This window comes from Lithobates pipiens, unplaced genomic scaffold, assembly GCF_037356315.1.
Source record: "Lithobates pipiens isolate NorthernLeopardFrog02 unplaced genomic scaffold, aLitPip1_a1.2 Scaffold_22, whole genome shotgun sequence".
Lineage (NCBI taxonomy): Eukaryota > Metazoa > Chordata > Amphibia > Anura > Ranidae > Lithobates > Lithobates pipiens.
The window spans coordinates 327,110,542-327,137,333 of record NW_027507784.1 but is presented as its reverse complement, the minus strand read 5'-3'; the positions used below and the strand labels follow the sequence as shown (position 1 = coordinate 327,137,333).

Below are 26,792 nucleotides of genomic sequence, written 5' to 3'. Positions count from 1 at the left end.
TTTTCTTTAGTGCTGCAAACGGAGCAGAAAAGGAATCAGCTGGATGAACTTCGCAAGTTTGGTGCTGAGTTTCGGGTGAGCGATATTAAATTTTTTATTTTTTATTATTTTTTTGTGAAGCTTTTGTATAACTAAAATTGTTGACAATTTGCTTTGTCATGCAAAGTCATTACTTAGGTTTGAGGACACGTTTTCTGGGATATAGGCCCTACCTTTTTGGTAGAGCAGATGCTAAAACAATTTGTTCCCAATTTATGCCTGTTACAAGGGATCAATGACTTGCTGAGTCAACGCAGACATTTTTACTTACCATAACACGGTGCCTTAAATTTATTTTTATTTTCTCCTTTTTAGCTTCAGCCAAGCGCCTGTCCTGAACCCAATGTAGAATCTTTCCCATCAAGACAAAAAGAGCCCTTGGAAACAAAAATCCTGAAACAGGAGGGGACAGCCAGCGATAGTATGGAACCACAAGATTTGGGGCAGAAGGTTCCGGAGCCGGTTGAAGAGGTCAAAGAGGATAGAGTGTGCGAGATTATCGAGCCCATGGAGGAGGCAGGCAGTCCGGTGGGCAAAACTGAAGTAGAGGAGAAAGAGGAGCCAGTCGTGTATGAGTATGTGATATTTGTCGCTGTTCTCGGTTGCTGCAATATGTTTTTGCACTGATTTATGATTTAAGCGCGTGTGTTTTATTTATTCAATATTGGTGTATGCTGGAATTGTGATATGCTGTATATAATCTAAATTGAGACACATTAGATGGTTTATTATTGGTATATTAATGGCTTATCACTATTTTCTTAGATTTATGGTTTCATTTTAATTTTTTTTTTTTTTTTTTTTTTTTTTATAGCCAAGTAAAGAAATCTACCTTGAATCCCAATGCAAAGGAGTTTAATCCCAAGTCCCTTCTGGCAGTGGTGAGTACTTTATTGTGACAGACGTTGGGTAGACTTTCTGCTATATTGGTCTCAGTCATTCCCCACTGGCATGGAGGCAATTTAGCTCTTAGGATCTGGTTGGTTGATATGTCGGAGTGTATACTTTAGTATTAGCAGGTACTTGTGTAAAATGCCAATATTACTAGTAGACTGGATATTTTAACTTCTATGGGCCACAGTGGGGAGGGCAGTGTCTTTACTGGACTAGCTTTTTCAGAAGTTTGCCAACTTAACCCAAACTGAGTAGAGACACTCTATATGACTGACTGAAATGCCATGGATGTGTGTGAACCGCTTGGGAAGAAAGTCTTGTGACTTGTAAAGTGCCATGTTCAGGTTTTAATTATACATGGGTATTGGGCATTCCACTAACCACACATACATTTATCTCCTGTTGGGTAAACCTCTCAGAGACTTGTGCTGGTAAAGAACAAAGCACCATAGAGAAACACTTTGAGCTTTGGAGAGAGAGAGAAGTAAACACTACCGCTACGTGCTTTGTTCAGATTCCGAGACTGAGGTTTACAACCACTTTGATTTTCATGCAAATTTAATGGCCCACTTTTAGGACATATAGTCATACGCTGTTTACCTATGTATTGAGGAGGGGGGGGGGGGGGATGCTGCGAAATCAGTTTGCTGTGTTTGCTGTGTTTTCTGTTTTCTTGTCCTAAACTTAATCCTATGGAACAGGGAGAAGTCTCTAGGTTTTCAAATAAGAGGCTACTTTACTCAACTTAAAGGGTGGTCAGATTGTGGCCGGTGGGGATGGAACATTTCCTGGGCCCAGCATCATTGCTAATAAACATGGCCACAGGCTTCTTAGTCGGGATTAGTGCCCCATTATTCGTGTCAGTGGGAGGACTAGTGCCCCAAGGGCCAGTTTAAAGACAATAGCGTATAAAATAAAAATTCAATCAAGGTTTGGGATGAGCTTTTTATCTGTCAACTTCTGTGCACTGACCAGCTGAGCCCCTCAATTCAGAAAAGCTAAACTGTATTTTTTTTTTTTCCCGTAATAGAACAAAGCAACGAGCACACCCACCTCTCCTGGACCAAGGAATCATTCCACCACCACCACTATCCCAATGCAGAGTGGGGTGTACAGCCCATATCTTCCATATATTCATCAGATTCATATGAGCCCCGCTGTGCAGGTATTTTTATTTTTTCTCTTTACTACAGCTACGGATTCTGTAAGCCCAATCTTGATAACCCATGGCTGAGGAACTGAGCGAGTTGAATTTACAAGTACTTATTTTCACAGCTCCTGAAACACTGTGGTAGGTTGTGCTGAATTTGTCCCCCTGAGTTGTGTACAGTAGGTTTGGTGCAGGTGTGACTTTTTTGTACTAAGAAATGAAGATGGCTGTGTGCAAAAACCTTCCCCCTGACCTATCCTATCGCTAAGAATCCTGATCCTAACACTTAAAGTGGGAGTGAACGCCCTTGGTTGATTCTTGTAGGCAAAGCTTACCTATAGGTAAAGTAAAGATCTCCTAAATGTGCACTGTTTAGGAGATATTTACTTGCGAAGTTGCCCATGACCTCATAATACCAGTGCTGTTCCTTCAGGGCCCTGGGCAGTGAACAGCGGTTCCTGCACGGGAGTGACTACCTTGTGGCTTGTCCAATCAAAGGACCGGAGCTCGCCAACCCAGAAGGAAGACAAGGTGAAGATTAAAAGCCCCATCTGCAGTGACAGTGCGCTGTTGGAGGTCTTATTTTTAAGAGAAGTATCGCATAATGTGCTAGTATATTTGATTCATACAAGCACATAACATTGTCTTGCAGTGTTGTTTTTTTTTGGCTTTCTTTTTAAGCCTGTGGTTTACTACTGCTCTAAAGTACACCTGTGAAGGCTCCCATTGGTGACTATACTTTTCATGGGCTGGCTGTAAGGCCTTTTTTTGCTTTGGTGTTTTTGAGCCACTGACCGGTATACAGATGAGCCCTCGCTTTCAAGACGGTCATCCTTTTTTAAAGGCATATGAAGGATGTATCTGCTTTCTTTTCTTGATTGCCAGGCTGACCAGGAACAGGCCTGAATGGGAATGTTCATTTGGAGAAAGTAGCCATGCAAGCGATTGGATGTGCATGGTACCTGATGAGTCTTAGCCCCTCTAGGGTGAAATGAATCGTAGAGGGGGAGGTTTCAGGCAAGGCTTCCAGTGTACACATTTGAAACCATCACATTTAAAAAATGCTGACCTGATCAGCGCATGGCCAGTCTTTGTCTTTTGTGTGACAAGCTCCATCCTAACTGCACCTACTCTCCTTGGACACTGGCATGCAATGTGAGTTCAAGAGCAACATTTTTTTTCTTTTTTTTTTCTTTACGCTAAATATAAAACTTTGTGGGCAATTTGTGCATTTCGGTGCCAAGCACTACGCAGCCCTAAACAGCCGATTCCCCAGAAATTGCAGTTGCTTGTAGGGAGATTACTCTTCAGTAGATCTGTACTATATTGGATTATTGCACTTAGCAGAGGTGGTGTCTAATCATTTTTTTTCATATGGATGTTTTCTCCAGGCTCCTCAGATGTACCAGTACCCTGTGTCCAACTCTGTGCCAGGTCAGCAGGGCAAATACAGAGCAAAAGGTAAGATGTCAATCCCTGCAGATGTTTCTTCACCTTTTTGTTCTGTGAATAGACAGGGAAATGCTAGAGTGTTAATTGTATGACATTATCTAAACGAACCGTTCCCTGCCTCGTAGGCCCTACTCAACGAGCTGAGCAGCAAAATGCAGCACCCCCCATCATGCAGGCCGCAGCGGCTGCTGGGCCCCCTTTGGTAGCAGCAACACCATACTCCTCCTACATCTCGTACAGCCCTCAACAGTTCCCAGGGCAGCCAACAATGATGCAGCCCATGGCTCATTATACATCACAGGTGGGTATAGGAAGCAATAGTGGCTAAGCTTTTTGCATTCTTTCTTGGGCAGTAGAAATCTTTAAAATCCACTATGGCAAGAATGGTTAAGGATTTTGTAGATTTTATTTTTTAAATAACTTTAGCCCCCCCACAAAGCAGTTACAACCACCCCAGTGCCCCATGAGGACATCTTCTCCACATCTTCTCCACATCTTCTCCACATCTTCTCCACATCTTCTCCACATCTTCTCCACATCTTCTCCACATCTTCTCCACATCTTCTCCACATCTTCTCCACATCTTCTCCACATCTTCTCCACATCTTCTCCACATCTTCTCCACATCTTCTCCACATCTTCTCCACATCTTCTCCACATCTTCTCCACATCTTCTCCACATCTTCTCCACATCTTCTCCACATCTTCTCCACATCTTCTCCACATCGCTCTTGTTTTGCATGTTTATTAATTTTGAGTTGTTTCCAGTACTTTATTGTAACCTTGTGACTGTTTTATTTTGCTTTCAGCCTATGTTTGCACAAATGCTGCAGGGTAACCCGCGCATGCTGACATCAGGAAACCATCCCCAGGCCTTAGTCTCTTCTTCCAACCCTCAATACCAACCTACAGATCAGCCTACCCCCCAAACCCTCTATGGTAAGTCTTGTCTACTTGTGCGAGGCATGCAGGCTTATTGCATAAAAAGCAACGTGCACTAACTACCAATCAAAACCCATCCTGAATTTGTGTGAATTCCTGTTGGAACCTAGGGGTTATTGCACTTACCTTTTGAATGAGGTCTCTACTCGTCCACATCAATGTTTTTTGCTGCTTGTTTTACAGCTGCAGTCCAGTCCTACTCCCATCATGCAGCTCAGCTGCACCCACAGCCATCCAGCACCCCTACCCAGAGCCAGCAGCAGTCTCAGCACGCCAATCCCAGCCCTGTACAGGTGAGTCTCTATGGGTTTTCTGGATGTCTTTTGTTACTGACTCATTCCATGTGTAGTATGTAGTTTCTTAATAACTTAAATATGCACATTGAGATGTTATAATGCTTATATAGCCATGTTAGTAATGTATGGCAAGTTGAAGGTTACCTCACTGTTATTGACGTGGTAGGGAAACACTATGGGAGTTATTAAAACTGGATCACTCCGAAATCTGGTGCAGCTGTGCATAGTGGTCAATCGACTAACTTCAGTTTATTCAATTGAGCTTTGAACATAAAAAAAACCTGGACGCTTATTGAATTCTATGCAGAGCTGTACTTTATTTTTGCCCCCTCCAGTTTTAGTAAATCTCCCCTTAAGACTCCATAAACTGCTGTCTAAATCTCTAGTTCTGGTTTAGAATAAAGAGAAAATAGTTTACAGAGCTGCAATTTACTATAGATGAAAAGCTTTCCTGTGTATGTAGATTGACCTAAAACAAGTACATGGCTCCCTAACACTCAGCTGAGAGATGCTAGTTGTCTAGCTGTCAAGTGAGCAATACTTTTGTGTCGGTGACCTGGATCAAGCACACACATCAGGAGTTCAGTTTGCTGCTTGCTTGCTGTTTAAAAAAAAAAAAAAAAAAAGCTTTGATACTAAAGAACAAGCATGATGGCCAGACAGCTAGCATTTTCAAAAGGTGGGCTGCAGTGGCTGCTTACATATTTTGTTCACCTCTTGCAAGGTTTCCTTTCAAGGAACTATTTGGAGCTTTCACTTTTGTTTCATCACTTGTGTAGGTGACCCCATTAGATTGGGACTACACACTTCAGAGGCACCTCGACTGACTGCACGGCTTACAGATGTATGCAGCTGGCTTATATGGCTGTGTAATGGGCACATTTATGTACACTTTTTTTTTTTTTTTTATTGAATTACATCTCCCTTCACAATGATCTTGGGTTGCTTTCTGTTCTCCCTATTCTCTCTACCTGACCTTTCACAAACTTGCTTGAAATGTGAGCTAGAGATTTGTATGCAGTTCCTTTTCTGTGCAGTCTTTGGAGGTTATTTACTGAAGGCAAATCCACTTTGCACTGCAAGTGCACTTGGAAGTAAAGTCACTGTAGTTCCGAGGGGGATATGCAAGGATAATGAACAGCATTTTAGCTTGCACATGATTGACAAAATCAGCAGAGCTTCCACTCATTTCAGATCTACCCCTTAGAATTAGAGTGACTGCACTTCCAAGTGCACTTGCTTTGCAAAGTGGATTCGCCTTTCGTAAATAACCCCCTTTGTCTAGGATTGCCGCTGCATATGGGTGTATCAGGGAACTTTAAAGCCTTGTACATGGCTTGTATAAAAGCAGTGTGTACAGCAAGTGTTTTTTTTTTTTAAATAAGCATCTTTAAAGCTTTGAAACCGTTTTGAGCAGATCATCATACCATCACACATTCAACTAGGGGTTGACTGATTAACGGCGGTCTATTTACTGCCCCCCCCCCCCCCTTCTGCCTCCTCTGCCGCTAAGCCGAGGTCTAATGTCCCAACGGGACGGGCCAAGCGACCAGCTGACACTTTTGCAGACTGATCGGAGACCTGAACAAAGCTGAATTTTTTTTTTTTTTTTTTTTTGTCTCGGATCTACTAACCCGGACTTTACTTCCGGATTACTCGCATACTAAAGGCGCCAGTTTAAAAAAATATATTTATAATGTATATTAATTTTCTCTATATAAAGGACATTGGTACAAGGAGATCGATGGATATATACTTGTACATTGTGTCATTTATCCCTTCTATGTCAAGGGGATATATTCCTCAATTAACGTGCAATAAGAAACCTATTTTGCTCTTCAGGGAATATCAGGGGTCTAAAAGACCCCAAGCCAGTCCTTTGCACTTATGTATTCAGAAACTCTGATCTTGGAAGTTTTAAATACTTAAAAAAAAAATATATATATCTCCATCTTCTCCATCTTCTCTATCTCTATCCTTAAACTTTATTAAAATAAGTTTTAAAGCTGGCTGCAGGGTTTGAAAATGCTTTTATAAAAGCTTGCTGTACACACTGATCTTTTACAAACTGCCCCCCTATGTAAAAGGCCTAAAGGGAAAGTTAATCCTGTGAGCTGTACAGTAGTTGTACATCAGTTTTATGTACTATGGATCTGTAAATCTTTGTGCCCTGTTCACTCATACATATGTAGCGTGTATAAAAAAAAAAAAACATAGCTCCATGGACATGGTGTACATGAGCCCTTAAAGTGCAACTAAAGACAGTGTCCATTTACATGGCGGGAAACCCAATAAATGTTCCATATGTAATGCATTTTCAGCACAGGGTCTTGTTCATACTAGCCTACTATAGCATTTGCCCACAGCTGTTCCATGCATCCCCATGCAGGCAGTCCCATTCATTTCAGTTAGGAGACAGCAGCTGCAGACACATCCACTGCTTCAGTATGAACTGAAACATGGACATGGCGCGCTCCTGTAGGTTGTCGATTGGAAGCAGTGTGCAGTTGTCCATGCAGCTGCTGAACCCCAGTTGAAATGAATGGGACTGTCTGCATGGGTATGAACAAACGCCTGTATATCCCCATGTTGGCAGACGCTGCCCTCACACAGGCGTATGCTATAGTGGTAAACCTGTGTGAACAAGGCCTAAAAAATGCTTCTTACTTCCTATATAGATAATTGTAGTTTGTTATCCTGGCACACTTCTGCTGCAGAATCCCTACAGTGATCATGGAAGGCGTTATGCTGTACTAGCCCATTATTTTGAAGAGCTGTGCTAGCTGCTGAATCTCCCATAATGAACCATATCTCCCCATGATTCAGTTTTTTTACAACCGCAGTGCCATAGATGTGGCAATCCATTGATAAGCTAGGACTTATTACGCCATACCATTAAAGTGTTACTAAACCCAGGACCCTGCATTCACTATATCTGGTCTCCCACACTACACACAACATGGAAATGCAATTATTTTAGTAAATGTAAACTGCTAAATACCTTTTCTCATCAGCAGTATATAGCAGTCTTGTGACTTCTGTCAGTGTCTGGTTAAACCTTTGAGGAGTTTTCATTCTGCCCTGACTGTCCTATGAGGCTGCATGACCCCTGACCCTCTGGACAGTGCTGATTGGCCCTATGCTGATCACATGCACCCTCCCAAGAAAAAAAAACTAAATTCTCTAGCAATACACACCAAACTGAACATGTGCAGAGTGACTCCAAAGGCTGTGTCTTATCAGGAGATGGATTGGGGACAGTGGAAGAAGGGGAGGATCAGAGAAGACAGGATCAAACAGCCTTTTTACACAATGTACAGGATTAACCCCTTAGGTTCCACAGTGAGTATAACGAGCATGCTTTACTGCATATGCAGACTGATTTTACTGTTGTGGGTTTAGTAACACTTTAATGTTTTCCAAACACCCTGATATAGTTCTGGCTGTAAAAGGGCAATGCAAAGGGTGACAACCCAGACATGTTGTCTAGAGGGCAAGCTGCACCATCACCCACTTAGTAGTGAATTATTATTATTATTTTTTTATTTTTTTTTTTGCCCTCTAGTTTCTAGGATGTAAGATAAGTTTAAAGCCTTGCTTGCAACAATTCTCAAATACTGCTATGTTTAGAAAATGATAGAGCTCTTTCGAGTATTATATTTATACTATTGACCATAGTCTAAGTTTTTAACGACCCAGCTAATGTGTGAATTCTGCCTTGTAGAGCCTGTATAGTACAATATATATACAGCAGTACAGCCCCAATAGTATGGACGATAGAAGAGAAGAAATGCCTTACTTGGAGAGTGAGGAGGAGTGTGTACATGTAAATATGAACAGCAGAATGAAATGATTTTATGGATCGAATGCTGTACAGTAGTTTAATTGGTGTCCTCTTCTCTCCAGCACCAGGGTGGCCAGCCCCCTCATCTAGGCAGTGGCCAGCCCCAGCAAAATCTCTATCACACTGCAACCTTAACAGCGACCCCACCCTCTCTGACGCCTGGACCCACTGCCCAGTCCCCACAGAGCAGCTACACCCAGCAGGCCGTGTATGCCATCCACGCCCATCAACAGCTTCAGCATAGCTTCACAAACATGTCTCATGTGGCACAGGTAAGCTTCTTCCTGTTATAAGACTAATTAATTTTTTCCGTATTGGCTTTAAACTTGATTTATATATATTTATTTTGTCTTCTCCAAGGCTCACGTACAGTCTGGAATAACTGGAGCCCCTCCTCACCCTGGTGCCCCTCACCCACAACACCCTGGAGGCCCTCATCAGGTCATGCTCCTACACCCCTCACAGACGCACGCTGCTCCCCCACAGGGCGGCGTCCCACAGACGGGTGTGTCCACACCTTCCCCATACACCTATATATCACATCATCAAGGTGAGTTCCATTTATGAGACGCATTCCTTTAGGGTCTCGTCAAGCAGTGCTTAATTTTATTTTTTCTTCTAAATAAACTGTTCTTCACTTTAGCTTAGAAGGAAACTCACAATGTAAAATATTAAGTCAAATTAAAATATTACTCTATACAGAATACATCCTGTGGCAGGTAAATCAATTAGCCTATATAGGGTTTAGCAATAAATGTGCCCAAAGCTGCTTGTGTGGATGCAGTGAGCCCCCAAACTTGGATCTAGAACTCCCTGACACTTTTTTTTTTTTTTTTTTTTTTTTTTTAATGGGGACCAGTGTTTTAAAGTGGCAGTAAACTCCCCCTATCGTTTTCAGCCAAGGAAGCTGCCATCTTTGCCTCGGTTTAATCTTCAACTGCTATGGTGCTGCACATGTGATTCGTTATGACACCAGCCATTGGATGGTTTGGCTGAGAGCACAGCCAATGTGCAGTTAGCATTCCGGGCTTGCTTTTTTTTTAATTTTTTTTTTTTTTTTTACTTTTTAAACCCATGGGTTTATCCACTTTAAGGACTACCTTTCACTCTTCTATTTGCCTTCACGCCCCCCCCCCCCCCCGACCCGGAGCAGTGCTGAGGCCTGAGCAGTTAATTGCCGGGTCTGAATGATGCCATGTATTTTGGGCTCCTGCTGCTATGTGGGGTGGGGGGTGTGAGTGAAAGTGGGATTTGGTGGCTCTTTCAAGAGGTTGTCACTTTTCCTTGATTGGGTGAAGTGACATTATTTTAAAGATTCCAAGCTGAGGACTCCCAGTATAAAGATGGGGTAATCTGTTTATATAATTTTTTTTTTTTTTCCCCCTTGTAACCATGGACACCAATGATCGATTTGTGTACAACCAGCATATGGGATTTTTAATGCAATTGACAGCAGCTATACCCTCTAGCAATAAATTACTATATTCTCCCAACCGGGACGGCTCCCCATGCCGAGTCAACAATGGCTCCCCTGGATGGATTCCCCCCCCCCCCCCCCAATCAGCACAGTGTTTGTCAGGTAATCCCTTTCTCGATTGGAGCTATGTAGTTTGGGAGAACACAGTAATTTTTAATGGAGGCTATAGTTGCTGTCAATTGCATGAAAAATCTGACAGGCTGTTTGTACCCAAGTCTATTGCTGGATCAACTTTGGTATAATCGGCCTGCCCATACCTAGTTTGAATTTCAGACGGTCTCTGCTGAACCAGCACTATATATATATATATATATATATATATATATATATATATATATATATATATATATATATATATATATATATATATATATATATATATAATATATTACCTTCCAAAGACCTGCAGTTCTTAGGCTCAGTATAGCTGTCTGCTTGTACCTTAAATGCAGGCAGTTACCTGAGAGCTGGAAGATCAGTAGACTGCCCACCAGTGCCCTTGCAGTTCATTGAAAACGACATACCCTCAGCCACAATGGCTGATGTAAGCATTCATTTACAGGAATTGTATGCTCAGTACTTTTTTCAAATTGTGACCCCCCCAGTGAACAGGATCCCTGCCTGCTGTCCGAGAGAAAGGATTGGAGGGGAGAGGCTGCTGATGCTGGAATGTGCAACATGTTCCAGATGTGAATCCTTTAACCCCCTTCCCCTGGGTTGACATCAGGGACTTGAAGTGGAGATACCTGGATAAAGCCTGCAGCTACAGGCATCCAGATTTTTCTTTTTCTCCAGCCGGTGATTCCCTACAATGTAAAAGCCATTATAGCAGCTGTATTAGCCACTTGATGGCTTTTCCAGGTGGTGGGAGGGGATGGTCCCCTCCTGCTGCCTTCAAGTGCTTTTCTGGGCTTGCCTGTTCGATCAGGTAAATGAATCTGGCAGGCCATTACCGTAGAACTGGGTGTGTATCGGATGATCCCTGGCCTTCTCAGTCCTGACAGATGCTAACACTGGCTTTTCTTAGTTGGAAAGTGTGTGTGTGTGTGTGTGTGTATGTATATAATCATTATTTCTTTTTTTGATCCTGCCCTATTCGAAGGGATGTTTACATTCCTTGTAATGGGAATCGTGTAGGTTTAGCCTGCATATGTAAATGGCGTTCAAACCACACGTGAGGTATGGCTGTGAACGTTGGAGTGAGCAATAATTCTAGCACTAAACTGGCAACCTGTAAAAGCTTTGAAAATTTTCAAATCACATTTGAAAAATTTGCTGTGCAAATACTGTAACACAAAAAAATTGTAACTACCACTATTTTATTCCCTAGGGTTTCTGGGGTGGTTCTATTCTAGCAAATGCTGATTTTTAAATGTAGGAGTGAAATGCCAGAATTGGCTTGGGTGGCAACTGGTTACGTTGTTAATGTGTGGTTTTATTTTTTTATTTCTAACACTACTTTTCTTTCTTCTTTTCAGTTCAGTCCCATCCGTCCCAGCAGCTCCCATTCCACCCACCCGGCAATTGAGCTTTATTCCAGAGCTGTGATTCCAACCTCCACACAGTCATAACCCGCAGCCAGTCCTGCCTCTGGCCTTTCCCCTGTCCACACCGTCCAGGAAAAACTGGCTGAGGCAGAATCCGGGGACCTCCGCTGGGCCCCCGCGCAGACTTCCTGAGCCAATGGATCTGAGGGCTTCCACGGGCGCAGCATCATGGGACCTTTCACTCACGCCCTGCCAGGGTTATCCGAGACACAAGGGAGCCGTGCAGCCATGTGGAAGACTCTCTTGGGGGTGGAGCTAACAGCTGGAGGCAGGGTGTCCCCTTACCGACACCATAAAAGGAGAATGTGTGCTTTTATTATATATATTATTTTTTTTCGGTCTGCTCTGCAGGGGAGGAGCCAGCCCCCCCTCTCAGACTGGAACAAAAACCGAGATTTTATTTTTATTTATAAATAGATTTGGGCAGTTTTCAAGGCAGAGTCCACTTTCATCTCCCATCCCTTCTCCCTCCATAAACCTTTTCCATCTTTAACTTGAACAGAGTGATGGACTACTTTTACTTTTTATTGAATAAACTATTTAAAAAAAAAAAAAACAAAAAAAACTTCAAAAAAAACTAAAAAAGCCAAAAACAAAAAATAAAGTTTTAAACTAAAGCCGAAATCGTGGAATATTTTTTTTTTTTTTTCTTTGGTGAAAACTGTAAAGGGATTGGCTTTAATATCCAATATGACTTGAGTTGTGTAATTGTAGCTATCCCACATTCTTGAGGTGACGGCCTTTGTAATTTGGTGCACTGAGCAGGCTGCTGCATGGCATCACTGAAAGAAGCTGGTGCTTGGCACGGTTTGTGTTGCATGACCTGCAGAGCTTCCTGGAGTATCATTGAGGAATTGTATTCTGATTAGCAGGTGGAAGATTGTACTCATGTACTATACTGCTTTCTACTAGTGTGTCCAAAAATGTTTTTTGCCCCTCCAGTCCTGCGATTAACACAACCCTGCCACGCAGCACCACCTTGTCTGGCAGGGATGAAGACCTGATTATTCCCTGCGGATGTTGAGTTATAATTGGAGGTCTTGCTGCTCCCCCAGCCTGTGACTGGATGGTTAAGGGAGCAGCAGGAGACTGATGCACTTATCTCTGACACCGATTATCGGCATGTTCTGTGTTCACACAAATGATTGGCTTTGTGCTGCTTCTGTCTCTCCAGCCCTGAGCTTTAAATATAGCAAATTCAAAGAGGCAGATGCCAGTTCAAATTTAGGTATTTGCATTTAAAGTGGAGCGTCCTTAATAAATATATATATATATATATATATATATATATATATATATATATATATAAATAAATATATAATTTTGGGCTTCAACGAACGACTATTTTCATAATCTATTAGTTGGCCGATTTTTATTGTTTTTTGATTAATTGGTTAATGTACATAAGAAGGGAATGTGGGACTTTACATGATGCAATTGTGGAGGTAGAGTATTTAGTAAACTTTTTTATTTGTAACACAAGTAAAAAAAAAAAAGTATTTTCATATAAAGGATACATATGTCAGCTTGGCAGTGCATAAGAGATAGTAAACATTGATGAATGTAATACAAGGTAATTCATATTGGCAAGCATTGGTGCACCATATGCAAAAGAGCTGCTATAAGATAAGTACACATTAATAGTTACATAGTACTCAAATTTTGAATGAACAAAAGATGTATATATGGGCCAATGAATGGGTAATGAGCCAGACTTGACTGAGCACCCCATGGAAATGCGACGCGTTTCATGGCTATATGCCATTCATCAGGAGTTGGGTACAGAAGTTAACTGTAAATGGAGGTACAGTATTAGTAAATATGTTCTACCCCTTTTAAAGGGAGAAAATGCCTCATATGGGGGGGGGGGGGAGAGAGAGGAAATCTATACGCAGGTCTGCTAGAGCACTATGCTTGGCTAGCATCAAGGAGAATGGAACCCCAAATGGTTGTCTGTTCTGGAGCTGAGGCAAGGAGCTCCACATAGCATGCCTGATTGCCACAACACGTTCCACATATGTGGGGATAATTACAAGTGTGGTGTTCCGGAAAAACTTGTATGAAAGGTGAAAAACACAAGTGTTTGAGAAGAGAGAAAAAAGATGTATATATTTTAATGAGTGTCGTGTATGTATAAAAATATACAATAGTAAGTGGCTATGTTGCATGAGTCAAAAGGGAGAGGGCTGAAAAAAAAATGTGCAAAACTTGCGTGTGCGTCCAGGGAATTTTTTGCCAGAACATCACACTTGTAATCATCCTCACACATGTGGAATGTGTTGTGGCAATCAGGCATGCTATTTGGAGATTTTCTTGGGTGGGGTTCCTTGCCTCAGCTCCAGAACAGACAACCATTTGGGGTTCCATCTTCCTTGATGCTAGCCAAGCATAGTGCTCTAGCTGACCGGAGTATAGATCTTTTTTATTCCCTCCCTTTTTAAAAAGGGTAGTACATATTTACATCTATTTGCATTTACAGTTTACTTCTGTACCCATCTCCTGATGAATGGCATATAGCCATGAAACCCATTGCGTTTCCATGGGGTGATCAGTCAAGTCTGGCTCATTACTCATTCATTGGCCCATATATACATCATTCATTCATTCAAAATTTGAGTACTATGTAACTAATAATGTGTACTTATAGCAGCTCTTTTGCATATGGTGTACCAATGCCTGCCAATATGAAATACCTTGTATTACTTTCATCAATGTTTACTATCTCTTATGCGCTGCCAAGCTGACATATATGTATCCATGATGTTTATACCATGTGTGCATGTATGTATATATGAAAATATTTTTTTTTACTAGTGTTACAAATAAAAAAATTAAAAAAAAAAATCTAAATGAGGCAATTGACTTGTGGAGGTAAAGTCCCTCATTCCCTTATGTACTTGAACCTGGCTGGAGGTACACTTTTTTTTTTTTTTTTTTTTTTTTTTCTTCCTCATTTAAAGTCTCAAACGCCCCCCTCTTGATTAATTGGTTAATAGCCTTAAAGTGTGGTGTATAGTTTAGAATAAATTGTTTCTTTTTACATTTTAACTAAAGTCTCTCTATGCAGTGGTAAATATAACCAACTATATGGTTAGGGAGCAAAATTTCTAATCCATTCTGAGAACAGACAGCTACTGTATATATTAGAGGATATATACTATTAAAGGGTTAATTTGGTAAATATCAGACTCTGATCAAATTTTGGGATTTAGCCCCTTCCTGACCAGATCGCTTTTTGCGATTTGGCACTGCGTCACTTTAACTGACAATTGCGTAGTTGTGTGATGTGGCTCCCAAACAAAATTGACCCCCCCACACACACACACACACAAATAGAGCGTTATTTTTGTTGGTATTTGATCATCTCTACTGTTTTTTGCGTTATAAACAAAGTGATCATTTTGAAATAACAATTTTTTTGCTATATCCCCCAAAAATATATATAAAAAAAGTTCCTCAATTTAGGCCGATACATATTCTACATGTTTTTGGTTAAAAAAAAAAAAAAAAAATTGCAATAAGCGTTTATCGATTGGTTTGCGCAAAAGCTATAGCCGCTACAAGATGAGTGATCGTTTTATTTCATATTTATTTTATTTTTATTTTTAACTAGTAATGGCGGCGATCAGCGGGGGTTTTTTTTGTGGCGGGCATACCAATGATGTGAATTGAAGATAAACAATAAATTGTTTTATTAAATTTCAAGGTAAAAAAGCAGTTGTACACTAAATAGTTGCAGTGGTTCACAGGTATGGTGGTCTGAAAAAGCTCATACAATTATGGAACACATATTGCTGCACATTAGCCTGACATGTTTCGCTGAAATGCTTCCTCAGGGGCATGTGCGAGCCATCAACTGTATAACAGGATAAACTGCATATGCATAAAGTGGAAGAAAAAAAAAATACACATAGTGAGACAATAATGAACATTACTAAATTACACTTTAATAGGTAAATGCAGCAGAAGTGGGACATCGCACAAAGGGCGCTTACCCCGTAAGCAAAATCACCCAATGGCGCCCAACCACCAACCCTCAGATCAACACGGGTCCCGGAGGGAAGAAACGCCTAGGTACGAGCAGAGGCTAGAAAAAAATCAGACTAGAATTTTAAGTATATAAAATAAAAATAAATCAAAGCCACTATATTATAGAGATCCTGCTGCAGTTACAAACAGCCAGGAGAAAAAACAAACAAATTCATTTTATATCAAGTTTGATAATACTCACTTAAAATTGGATGGAGGGTGACTCAAAATAGACTGCTGGAGTGTTAATGGCATTGAAGGTAATTCCTCCTAGAAAGGAGGGGGGGGGGGGAATGTAATATATAAAATATTCATACGGAGCAATGTATAGCAAAAAAACATCAAGTATACAAACAAATAATATATTTACAGTAGAGACTTGCTCTTGTACTATAAAGGGCTTTTTTTTTTTTTTACTTTTTTTTTTACCCCATTATGGAATAGGTTTTTACTGGTCGTTAATCGATTAATTTTATACTCCTATTAGTTTTAGATTTTAATCGTTTAGTTGTTTCAGCCCTACTGTTTATTGCAGAAGAGACATTGATAATTGGCAATAAAATAACCTACCTGCTTGTTTGCAGTCTTTATGAAGGATGTACACTGAGCTGTGCATATGCAGCTCCGTATACATTCTGGCACTGTGTCGGGGTGATGGAACTTCTGTGCCTGTGTGGGAGTAAGGCTTGGTTTACACTTCTGTGACAACAAACTTGTATGACTTTACCCTGCAATTTCCATCTGACTCGGGTGCTCTTTAGGAGCTTGTACAAAGGCTGAAATTGCACCCGAGTCAGACCAAGTAGTCCAGGAACCTTTCCTATAGTGATATAAGCTTGTGTAGCATTAAGATGGCTCTCATATGGCAGCACAGTTTGACATGTCATGTAACTTGGGGTCTCAAGTCGGATCCCATGTCGGTGTAAACGGAGCCCCAAAGTGTCACTAAAACCCCACATCATAAAAAAAATCAAATCAAATGGTATATCACATGCTGTTTATACTCGGTCACTATGAGATTCTTTTCCTACTGCTCTCTACCTCCACCTTCTGTCCAAGTTCCCAATTCAGCTAGGGATTTAGCAGCTGTGGTGGCAGCTCTGCACATTTTCAGTTTTCTTTGAGTTTCTATGCTGAGCATTTCCTCTCGAATCTGAGCAGCCCATGTGACTACATTTGGGTGTATACACAGTGCTAAATGAGGGCCCACTCACCTGCTAAACACAATGGGGGTGGGATATTGCATGTAGATTAATGGTGGCTTCACTTCCCTGTTATAAGACACAGACTGGAAGACTGTGACTGGCAGAAATCCACCCACACCATGTTATTTCCTCAAGATAATTTCATTTCACATTAGATGTATAGATTTTATATATATCAATATAATATTCTATCTCTACTTCTATCTTTATCATCTCTATGGCTCTATCATCTCTAGCTGTATCATCTCTCTCGCTATTTCTCTCTGGCTCATCTATTATTTATCATCTCTCTGGGTTATCTATTATCATCTCTCTGGGTTATCTATTATCATCTCTCTGGCTCTATCATTTTTATTATTATTTTTATCTCTCTCTAGCTTTATCCTCGGCTCTATCATCTCTCTGTAGCTCTATCATCATGATCTATTATGTCTTCCTCTAGCTTTATCCCCTCTGGCTTTATCATTTCTATTATTGATTATCTCTCTGGCTCTATCATTTCTAATGGTTATCTCTCTAGCTTTATGCTCTCTGGCTCTATCATCGCTCTCTGTATCTCTATTATTATCTATCTCTAGCTTTATTCTATCCAGCTCTACCATTTCTCTAGCTCTATCATCTGGCCTTTATGGAAGAGTGGCAAGAAGAAAGCCATGAGAAGTTCAATTTGCAGTTTATGAGAAGCCATGTGGGGGGACACAGCAAATGTGGAAGAACGTGTTTTGGTCAGATGGGAGCAAAATTGAACTTTGTTGGCTTAAAAGCAAAACGCTATGTGTGGCGGAAAGCTAACACTTTACATCATTTTACCCTGAACCTACCATTCCCACTGTGAAACATGGTGGTGTCAGCATTATGTTGTGGGGATGCTTTTCTTTAGCAGAGACAAGGAAGCTGGTCAGAGTTGATGGGAAGATGAATGGAGCCAAATAGAGGGCAATCTTAGAAGAAAACCTGTTAAGAGTCTGCAAAAGACTTGTGCTGCTGGAAGGTGAACCTCTGCCCTCAATTTCAACGGCCTTAAATATACAGCCAGAGCTGCAATGGAATGGTTTACATCAAAGCATATTCATGTGTTAGTCAAAGTCCAGACCTAAATCCAATTGAGAATCTGTGGCAAGACTTGAAAATTGCTGTTCAGACACTCCATCCAATCTGACAGAGCTTAAGCTTTTTTTTTTTTGCAAAGAAAAACGGGCAAAAGCGTCCCTCTCTAGATGTGCAAAGCTGGTAGAGACATCCCCAAAAAGACTTACAGCTGTAATTACAGCGAAAGGCGGTTCTACAAAGTACTGACTGAATATAAATGCACGCCACACATTTCACATATTTGTAAAAAAAAAAAAATTGAAAAACATTTATTTTTGTTTGTTTTGTGGGGGAGTGGGTACCTGGTTTTGATAGGTACCTGCTCCCATTTCCACTTGCTTTGCCTAGGCCAGACGTGTCAGTTGATTTTACTGCAGACCGCATCAGCAGGATGGTTGTTCTCAAAGGGCCAGTTAGTTGTATCTCTTGTAATGATAAATTTAACCACGACTTTCCTTTAAAGAATATGGGCAGCAGCCCAAACACCCCCCCTGCCCCCTGCCGCCGAACTGCATCGAACGGTGGGTGTGGTCAAGTTGCACTAACTCTTGAAATGTCAAATACCAGCGGTGTTTTATGTTCAGAGTGCGGGGATGTCCTGTGTAGAGAGTGTAGGGTTGAGGAGTATGCTACATACAGAGTACAGGGTTTAGAGTTCACACCTCACTTCCACCCTCTGACTGTTCTGACCTAAAGCGGGAGTCCACCGGGACTCCGCGTTTTTTTTTTTTTTTTTTTAAAGCCAGCAGCTACAAATACTGCAGCTGCTGACTTTTAAAATAGTGACACTTACCTGTCCAGCGCGCCCGCGATGTCAGCACCCGAAGCCGATCTCTAGATCGTCTCTCGAGTGCTGCCGCCGCCATCTTGGGTATGGGAATCAGGAAATGGAGCCTTTCGGCTTCATTTCCCGGTTCCCTACTGCGCATGCGCGAGTCGCGCTGTGCAATAAGGACGGTCCCCGCTGCCTCTGGGATTTGTGTGTTTCCCAGCAGGCAGCGGGGCACTTGCGGAAAGGGGCGTAATCTACGTCCCTTTCCGCAGAGAGCTATCCCGGAAGTGGGGTGCAGATACCTGTACTGTACAGGTATCTGCACCCCCCTCCCCCCTGAAAGGTGCCAATTGTGGCGCCGGAGGGGGGGAGGGTTCCGATGAGCGGAAGGTCCACTTTAGGGTGGACCTCCGCTTTAAGCACCACTGTCCCCCATTCCCCACCTCTGCACATCTTCTCCCAAACCCCCCCCCCCCAAATAAAAAACCTTCCTTGCATCTCATCTGCCCAGCTTTAGTACTTCCTGCCAGTGTAGGCAGCTCTGCCTCTCTCACTTGCAGGGAGATCTTTGATCGCCATCAGTGCACCCGGGCACAGATGGGCATCACAGTTCAGCTTACCATCTGATGCCCCATCCCACGTTGCATCTATTTCCCTTGTCCCTGGTGTACGGCAGGCAGACAGACAGGATTCTACCGGAATCGCTGAGCTGTCCTTGTAAAGACACAAGATGTCTGTGCTTACGAGTGATGGTGGCGAGTGGATTGCGAGAGCCAGAAGTGGCGGAACGTAGTTCTGGCTGAAAAAAGCTCTGGGTGTGAGGGCTACATGAAATGGCCTGGCAGGCTGGATTTGGTTCGCTGGCCTTATGTTTGACACTTGGCTTAGGAGATCCAAGCGGAAGTTCACCACTCTCCCTTTGCCCTGCAGCCTTCTGAGACATGGCATAAATCCCAGAAGGCTACGGGACCATTCACAATGTGCAAGGGGGAATCCAGCTGGCTTCCCTTAGTTTTTATTTATTTAAAAAAACTTTTTTTTTTTCTTTTGCCACATCAGCGACCTTGTACAAGGGACTTAATTCACCTTGCAGCTCATTTGTGTCTCTTCTCGATTCCACATCATCGTGGCATTTTTGATTCCGTAATTTTTATTAATTTATACAAAAATGTCTTATGGTCACATAAAAGATTTGTACAATTTACAAAGGGAAGTAAATAACAGATGGAAACCTCAACACCCTTTAGCGTTCCCAAGATAATCGCATTAGCTATTCCTAGTGCCCTGACACCTAATACCTATATTATTATTTTCCTCCCCTTTCTCCTTACCTAACCCCCCCACCATCCCTATAGCATCGTATCATACAGCTAGTTCAAACCTACTTTTCCTCTCGCCCCTCCCCAGCTCTCTACCAATCTTATTCGCTGGTTATCAGGAGGATCGTGGGGAGGACCCGGGAAAAAGAATCATAGGAGAAAGGAAAACCAGACCATCACAGAACAAAAACAAGAAAGAAAAAAGACACAAAGGGGGAGAATCTATTATCTGTAAAAGAAACTAGTCCAGCCCTCCTGCTTATGGGGGAATCCCCAACATCCACAAGCAAGATCCCCATATCCTCATAAACTTCTTGTTGTTGCCCTGTTTCATAAAAAAGACCCTCTCATTGCAAATTGTTGTTTTTATACTTGCTAGCCAAGTTTCCACTAGTGGGCCTGAGTGTGACTGCCATTGTTGGGCAATTAGCTTTCTTGCTTGAAAGAGACATCTTATAACTGGTTCAATAGTGTGTTTAGGAATTATGCATCCCTCGGGTACAGTCAAGAGGCAAGTCTTAACCGTTGCTTCGAATGTTAAGTTAAAGATTCTGTTAATCTGATCTATAACCTGCGTCCAGTATCTAAATAGTTTTGGACACTTCCAAAGCATATGGATAAAGTTTCCAGCTAAACCACATCTAGGACACTGGTCATTATCTCTCCAGCCCAGTTTAAACATTTTCTTAGGGGTATGATATACCCGATAGAAAAAGAAAAGATGGGAAGCTTTCTGCGAAGGGGAAATTGAAACACTAGTTCCCTGTTCAATTATCCGATCCCAGTCGGAGTTAGACAGTGGGCCCACGTCGCTCTCCCATTTTTTTCCATTTTTAGACAGGCCTTCTCGATCTAGCATTTTATCCCCGAATCTGGCATACAAATGAGAGATCAATCCCTTGAGCGAGCCAAGGGACATAATTTGTGAGAGAACAGGGATCTGGGTCCACTGCAGCTTTTGAGACCCAAATTGTGTCTGGATTGCATGTTTAACCTGGAGATATTTGTAGAACGAACGATTCGACAATGAAAATTCCAGTTTTAAATTAACGAATGATTTAATGTCTGTACCTTGAAATATTTGAGTTAGTTGGTTTATCCCTTGGTTCACCCATTCCCTACATCTTTAAACTTTGGCTAACTCAACTAGATTTCTATTGTCCCATAAGGGGGCCAATACAGATAACCCCTGGTATCCTAATATGGCCTTAGCTGTTTTCCAAAGTTTAACAATCTGATTTATCGTTGGACAGCGTATGGCGAACAAGTTTGCTTCAAGGGGCTCAATAAGTGTATTGTGTGGGCATCCTAACATCATCAAACTGTGACGAGGCATACCCTCGTTTAATACTCCTCCCCCTGCTAAATGCTGCAGTTGAGCCGCCAAGTAGTAAAGTCTGGGATATGGACCCGCCATCCCCCCTTCCTCCAGCGGCAACTGCAGCATCCGCAAGCTAATCCTAAGCGGCCCCTTTCTCCATATTAAAACTCTAAACAGAGATTCTATTCTACTAAAGCACCTCAAACCTATCCATATCGATGAGTTGTGGAGAAAATATAAAATTTGGGGCAGCCATACCATCTTAACCAAGTTGCAGCATCCCGCCATCGACAGGGGGAGGCGGCTCCAAATATCCACCTTATGTTTTAGCTTCAGCAGGATAGGAGCTAAGTTATCTTCCAAGTATAGATTTACGTCTCTTGCAATCCAAACCCCCAAGTACTTAAATTTCTCCACCACCTTTAAATTAGAGATATCCTGCGATATATGGGTAGTCCTGGTATCTAACGGAAGTATTGCAGATTGATCCCAATTGATAGTCAATCCAGACATCTGGCCAATTTCTCGAATCATTCCCATCACCGCTTTTAGCGAGGTTTGGACATCTCCTAAGAAAAGCAAAATGTCATCAGTAAACAATGCAATCTTTTCCTCCTCCTGACCCCTCCTAAATCCCTGTATATCGGGGTTAGCCCTAATAGAGATGGCCAATGGTTCTATCGCTAGGACAAAGAGCAGGGGGGAGAGGGGGCATCCCTGTCTTGTACCTCGTTCCAAATGGAACACGTTGGAGTACTCATTGATTTTTATTTTCACTCTTGGGTTAGTATAAAGCTATTTTATCCAGTTGATAAACTTTGGTCCAAACCCAAATCTTGCGAGAACCGCAAACAAGTACTCCCACTCAAGGCTATCAAATGCCTTGGCTTTCTCCTTATAGTCATCTTATACTCTTGCTGCTTTTCTAACCATACCTTCTGTGTGGATGGAATTGGATTAATAATGTACTGCTGTTCTGCAGCCAACACTGTCCTCCTAGCTTCCTCCTCCCAATTCTTCGTCCCAGCTATATTTCTAGTGATTTGCTGAATAAAGAGCCCTCTTAAAAAAGCTTTTAAAGAGTCCCAGACCACTCCCACCGATGCCGTGCCAGCATTGATGTGAATAAACTCTTTCAGTTCAAATATTAATCGCTCAGGATCATTTAACATCTCTAGCCATGAGGGATCAATTTTTCATTTCCCAAGCTGCTGCTTTTTCCTTACGATAAGAGTCAGCATTAGAGGGGAGTGGTCTGATACCCCCCTCGGTCCATATTCTACAATATCAACCAAAGCCAAGGCTTGACTATTAACCAGGGCCATATCCAGTCTAGGTAGAGTAGAAAAAGAAGTTGAGAGGCAGGAGTACTGTCTTTCCAGCGGGTACTGAGTACGCCACGAGTCGCATAGGCCCACTTCATGTAGGAAGCGAGATAGCCTCGTCTTGTCCCCAGCTGCTGAGGTGTTTGCTGTTGGGAATCTGTCTAAGGATTTGTTTCAAAATTCATTAAAATCCCCTACTGCTATGACTGGGATATCATGTTTATCTATTATAAATTATATTAACTTATGTAGGATCTCCAGCTTAAATGGAGGTGGAACATATATATTTGCTATCGCATATGGATTATTTTTGATTAAGCAATGTAGAAAGATATAACGACCCTTTGTGTCTATGCAGCTATTATAACAGGAAAATAAGACCTCCCTATCAATCAAAATGCTCACCCCTCTTGAATATGATGAGAATACAGAATGAAATTGAGTTTGGAATTTCTGGCCATGGAGGAGTGGGACCATCTCGCCGGTCAGATCTGTCTCTTGCAGACATAGCAATCCGGGCCCTTTGCCGTCTAATGCTGATAATACCACAGCTCTCTTGGTCGGATCTCCCAAACCCCGCACATTCCATGATATTACACTCATTTTTTTGGCCTGCATCTCCTCTTAGCAACCTATAAGTCGGGCAAATTAAGAAGAGAAAAATAAAAAGGAAAAAAGAAAGGCAAAAAAAAAATCTCCCTTTTCCTTAAATTTACAAACGTGCAATTCCCACATCCGTGACTTAAATTCTTACCACCACATATATGGTATCTCCTCCTGTCTCCTCCTAAAAAGTGAATCCTTATTCTTGTGTATACTTGTGTTACTTCATCGTTTTCATCCCTTCCCACCCTAACCTTCTTAACTCCTAAAGCTACAATCCCCCCCCTATTCCTCCCAATTTGCCCAACAGGGCTTCCCCCTAGGGGTACACTCGTGACCTTCTTGCAACCCTCCCACCACTTACTTATCCTTTTCATTCTTAGTGCTCCAAGCACAAACCAAACCCAAAACGAGGAGCGCAACTGCACCCCAACACACACACACTCTCGTGCATTCTTTTACACTCCATCCTTTGCTGTTCCACCCCCCCACTCCTTTTATACGTGAAATAATCGTGTAAATATATTATATATCCTACCCCAACCCCACCCTACACACAGCAATTTATACACACTCACATATTTAAATCAGCAAAACAACCCGATTATATAGATTTATAACTCTTTTTGGTTTTCTTCTAGCCATTGGGCTGCCTCCCTTTGGTGTATTAAAAAAAAAAAGTCCTACCAAGTGCTATCACCCTCAGGCGAGCTGGATAGAGGAGGGCATACCCTATCTTATACTTTATCAAGCTACGCTTAACTGAAATAAATTCAGCTCTGCGTTAAACGCCTTAAATGCCTTAAACCTAATATCGCCTATCTCCTTAGTCTCTCGCAATAAAGCCACTTTATCGCAATAATTAATAATTCTAATCAGTATAGGCCTGGGATGGTCCCCCACGTGGCAAACTTTTGCAGGGGTTCGATGTGCACGTTCTATTGCAAATAAGGGGCTAAGTACAGTATCTTCAAAAAGCTCTCGAAACCATCCCTCCAGAAAACCTGACAAATTGGTACCCTCACTATGCTGAGGGAGGCCTATCACCCTAATGTTATTTCTACAGTTCCTATTCTCCACCTCGTCCAGTTTAGCAACTTGCGTGTTGATTATATTTTTAAGCGATTCAATTTCGTGTTTCCCAGGACTCAACTCATCCTCAATCACACCTACGCGTTCCTCAAGATCGGAGGTCCTTAATAAAGTCCTGTTCAATTCTTGTCTCATAGATAATAGTTCTTCCTTAATAGATCTTAACTGGCTATTAAAGCTAGATATCGAGTCTTTACATTCCTTAATCGCATTCAATATATCTCTTAATGTAGGCTCTCCCTCCAACATAGCAGGTGTAGATGTATAGGTACTTGCTGACGTAGTAGTTGCTTCCAAATTTATTATGGCCATTGCAGTTTTACCTCCCCCCGATCCCTTACTACCACCAAGTTTAGCAACCAATGGGGTAGGGGGGTTAGAAGAGGAATGCCCTTGGCTCTTTCTATCTGCAGAAGAATTTTTAGAGTCTTTATTCTGTAAAGTTGATTGCTGGACACCCAATTTAACAGGTGACACAGACCCCGGGTGAGCGTATCGCTCCAGTTTTGTGGCCGCAGCTAGAGCCATTTGATTGGATTTATCCTTAGCAGAGCGGGTGACTTGAGACCCTTCTAGTGGTGGTTGCTCTTCGGGAGGTCTTTTCCTGGACATAGCCAGCTTAGATAACAGGTTAAATCTCTCCCTTTAAGTCGCCAATGGACCACCCCTTCCCTTCCCTCTTTCCCCCTCTTCCCCTTCCCTCCCTTTAGCTGTTTACACAGTATCAGTAGGGGGAGAGAGGAAAGGGGAGGAAAAAAAAAATAAATAAAGAGAAAAAAGGAAAAAAAAAAAACTCAAACCACAAAAAAAAATAATAATAAAGAACAAAAAAAAGTTTTCTCTTTTTCCTTTCTTTGCAATGCAGGTGTCTAAAACTATCAAGAAAGGGACCCTCACGCGTACCCACAGAACAGTCTCAATAAAACGCCAAGCAAAAGGCTTAACCTCCTTTATACGCAGCCCCAACGAATCTGGTGTATACTACACTGCGCTTATTACAACTAGGGAAACAACAATATAACCTCCCAACTGGAAGCGCAGGGGGGAGAAAGGGAGAGAAAAATAAATAAATAAATAGATTCTTTGCATGTAAAACCTAGTAGACAATGTGAAGGGGGGGGGGGGGGGGGTGTCACTTCATAAGAAGTCCTCTTAAACACTTAGGTCTTTCCACAAATCCTCCTCCTCCTTCTCAGAATCACATCTGGAGCCATCAACGCTACTCAGCCAGAGTGTCCCATACACAGCAGCGGTGCCTCAGCAAGTTACCTCCAGCACACTCACCGCTCCAGTCCGGGACATCCAGATTCAAGATCCTCCAGGTGTCCTCTCCTCCTGGACACTGCACAAAGACTCCGCGTGCGCCACTCACGGTCCGCCCTCCACTCGGAGACAGGGGCAGGCAGGTAACTCAAAAGAAGAAGCGGCAGAGCGGGGCCGCTCAGCACAGATGACAGCGGGAGGTAAGCCGAGCCATGGATCAAATAGCGGCACGATGCAGGAGGTATTCAGTGCGATTCAGGCATGAAGAGCGGAGTTGAGGCACAGATTAGGCAGTAATCCCAACTACTTATTAGTGTCAAATAGCAATAAGGTCACTCCAGTGCAACATTCATATAAATTGTAGAATTTGTACGGAGAAGAATTGGTTGGATTTTAAAGGCAATATTGGAGAATGCATATTTAAAATCAATTTATTGGTAGACAAGTAAGAAAAGAAACATGCCTCCACAACTTTATCCCAGAGATGGTTTGACAGGGCCTTGCCACCTATAGTTGATTGTTTGCTTCAGTTGCACTCAGGGACTGAAATGCTCCAGGAAAGCTCTTTTTTATGCTGAGCTAATCAAAATGATCACAGTTGACAGTCAAATGGCTTTATGTGCTATTGAGAAGGTGATTAGCTACACCTGAATGAGTTTACAAGTCATTTTTAGGAGGAGGAAGGGGGAGTGATCCTTTTCAACTCAGTAATTCTGTTTTTGAATTATATTCATTTTTTTTTCCCCTGACATGTTGGTGTTCTATCTTTCACATGGATGTTATAAGTTGCACTGAGTAAATACAGCTGGATAAAACAAAAACTGCGTCTGTCTTCCTTTCAGGCTGCTAAGCAACAAAATGTGATTATTTTAAGACCCCTTTCACACTGAGGGCATTTTGCAGGTGCTATAGCGTTAGAAATACCACCTACAATCCGCCCTCAAACTGCTGCTCCATTCATTCCAGTGTAAAAGCCAGAGGGCTTTCACACTGGAGCATTGCGCTGGCAGGACGTCAGGAAAGCTCCTGCCAGCAGCTTCTTTGGAGCGGTGTGTTTACCGCTCCTCCACCGCTGCTCCCCATTGAAATCAATTGGGCAGCACAGCATTTTCAGTGGCAAAACGCTGCTATTG

General features: G+C 42.1%; 1 protein-coding gene across 7 annotated transcripts in view; it reads left to right on the top strand.

The window, feature by feature from the left end:
* The window catches only part of ATXN2L (ataxin 2 like), a 39,020-nt gene extending 26,762 nt beyond the window's left edge, over positions 1-12,258 (top strand). For 2 of the 7 annotated variants that reach the window (XM_077449600.1, XM_077449601.1), the window contains exons 13-25: positions 11-75; positions 355-614; positions 854-920; positions 1,964-2,098; positions 3,475-3,544; positions 3,661-3,836; positions 4,345-4,474; positions 4,661-4,770; positions 8,017-8,115; positions 8,498-8,599; positions 8,680-8,889; positions 8,978-9,167; positions 11,573-12,258. In XM_077449600.1, the coding sequence (XP_077305726.1) occupies positions 11-75; positions 355-614; positions 854-920; positions 1,964-2,098; positions 3,475-3,544; positions 3,661-3,836; positions 4,345-4,474; positions 4,661-4,770; positions 8,017-8,115; positions 8,498-8,599; positions 8,680-8,889; positions 8,978-9,167; positions 11,573-11,622 (1,664 nt within the window). In that variant the 3' untranslated portion in view covers positions 11,623-12,258. The remainder of the gene's footprint in view (positions 1-10; positions 76-354; positions 615-853; positions 921-1,963; positions 2,099-3,474; positions 3,545-3,660; positions 3,837-4,344; positions 4,475-4,660; positions 4,771-8,016; positions 8,116-8,497; positions 8,600-8,679; positions 8,890-8,977; positions 9,168-11,572) is intronic. The other 5 variants (XM_077449602.1, XM_077449604.1, XM_077449605.1 and 2 more) reach the window with 3 other exon arrangements.
* The last annotated feature ends 14,534 nt before the right edge of the window (positions 12,259-26,792 follow it).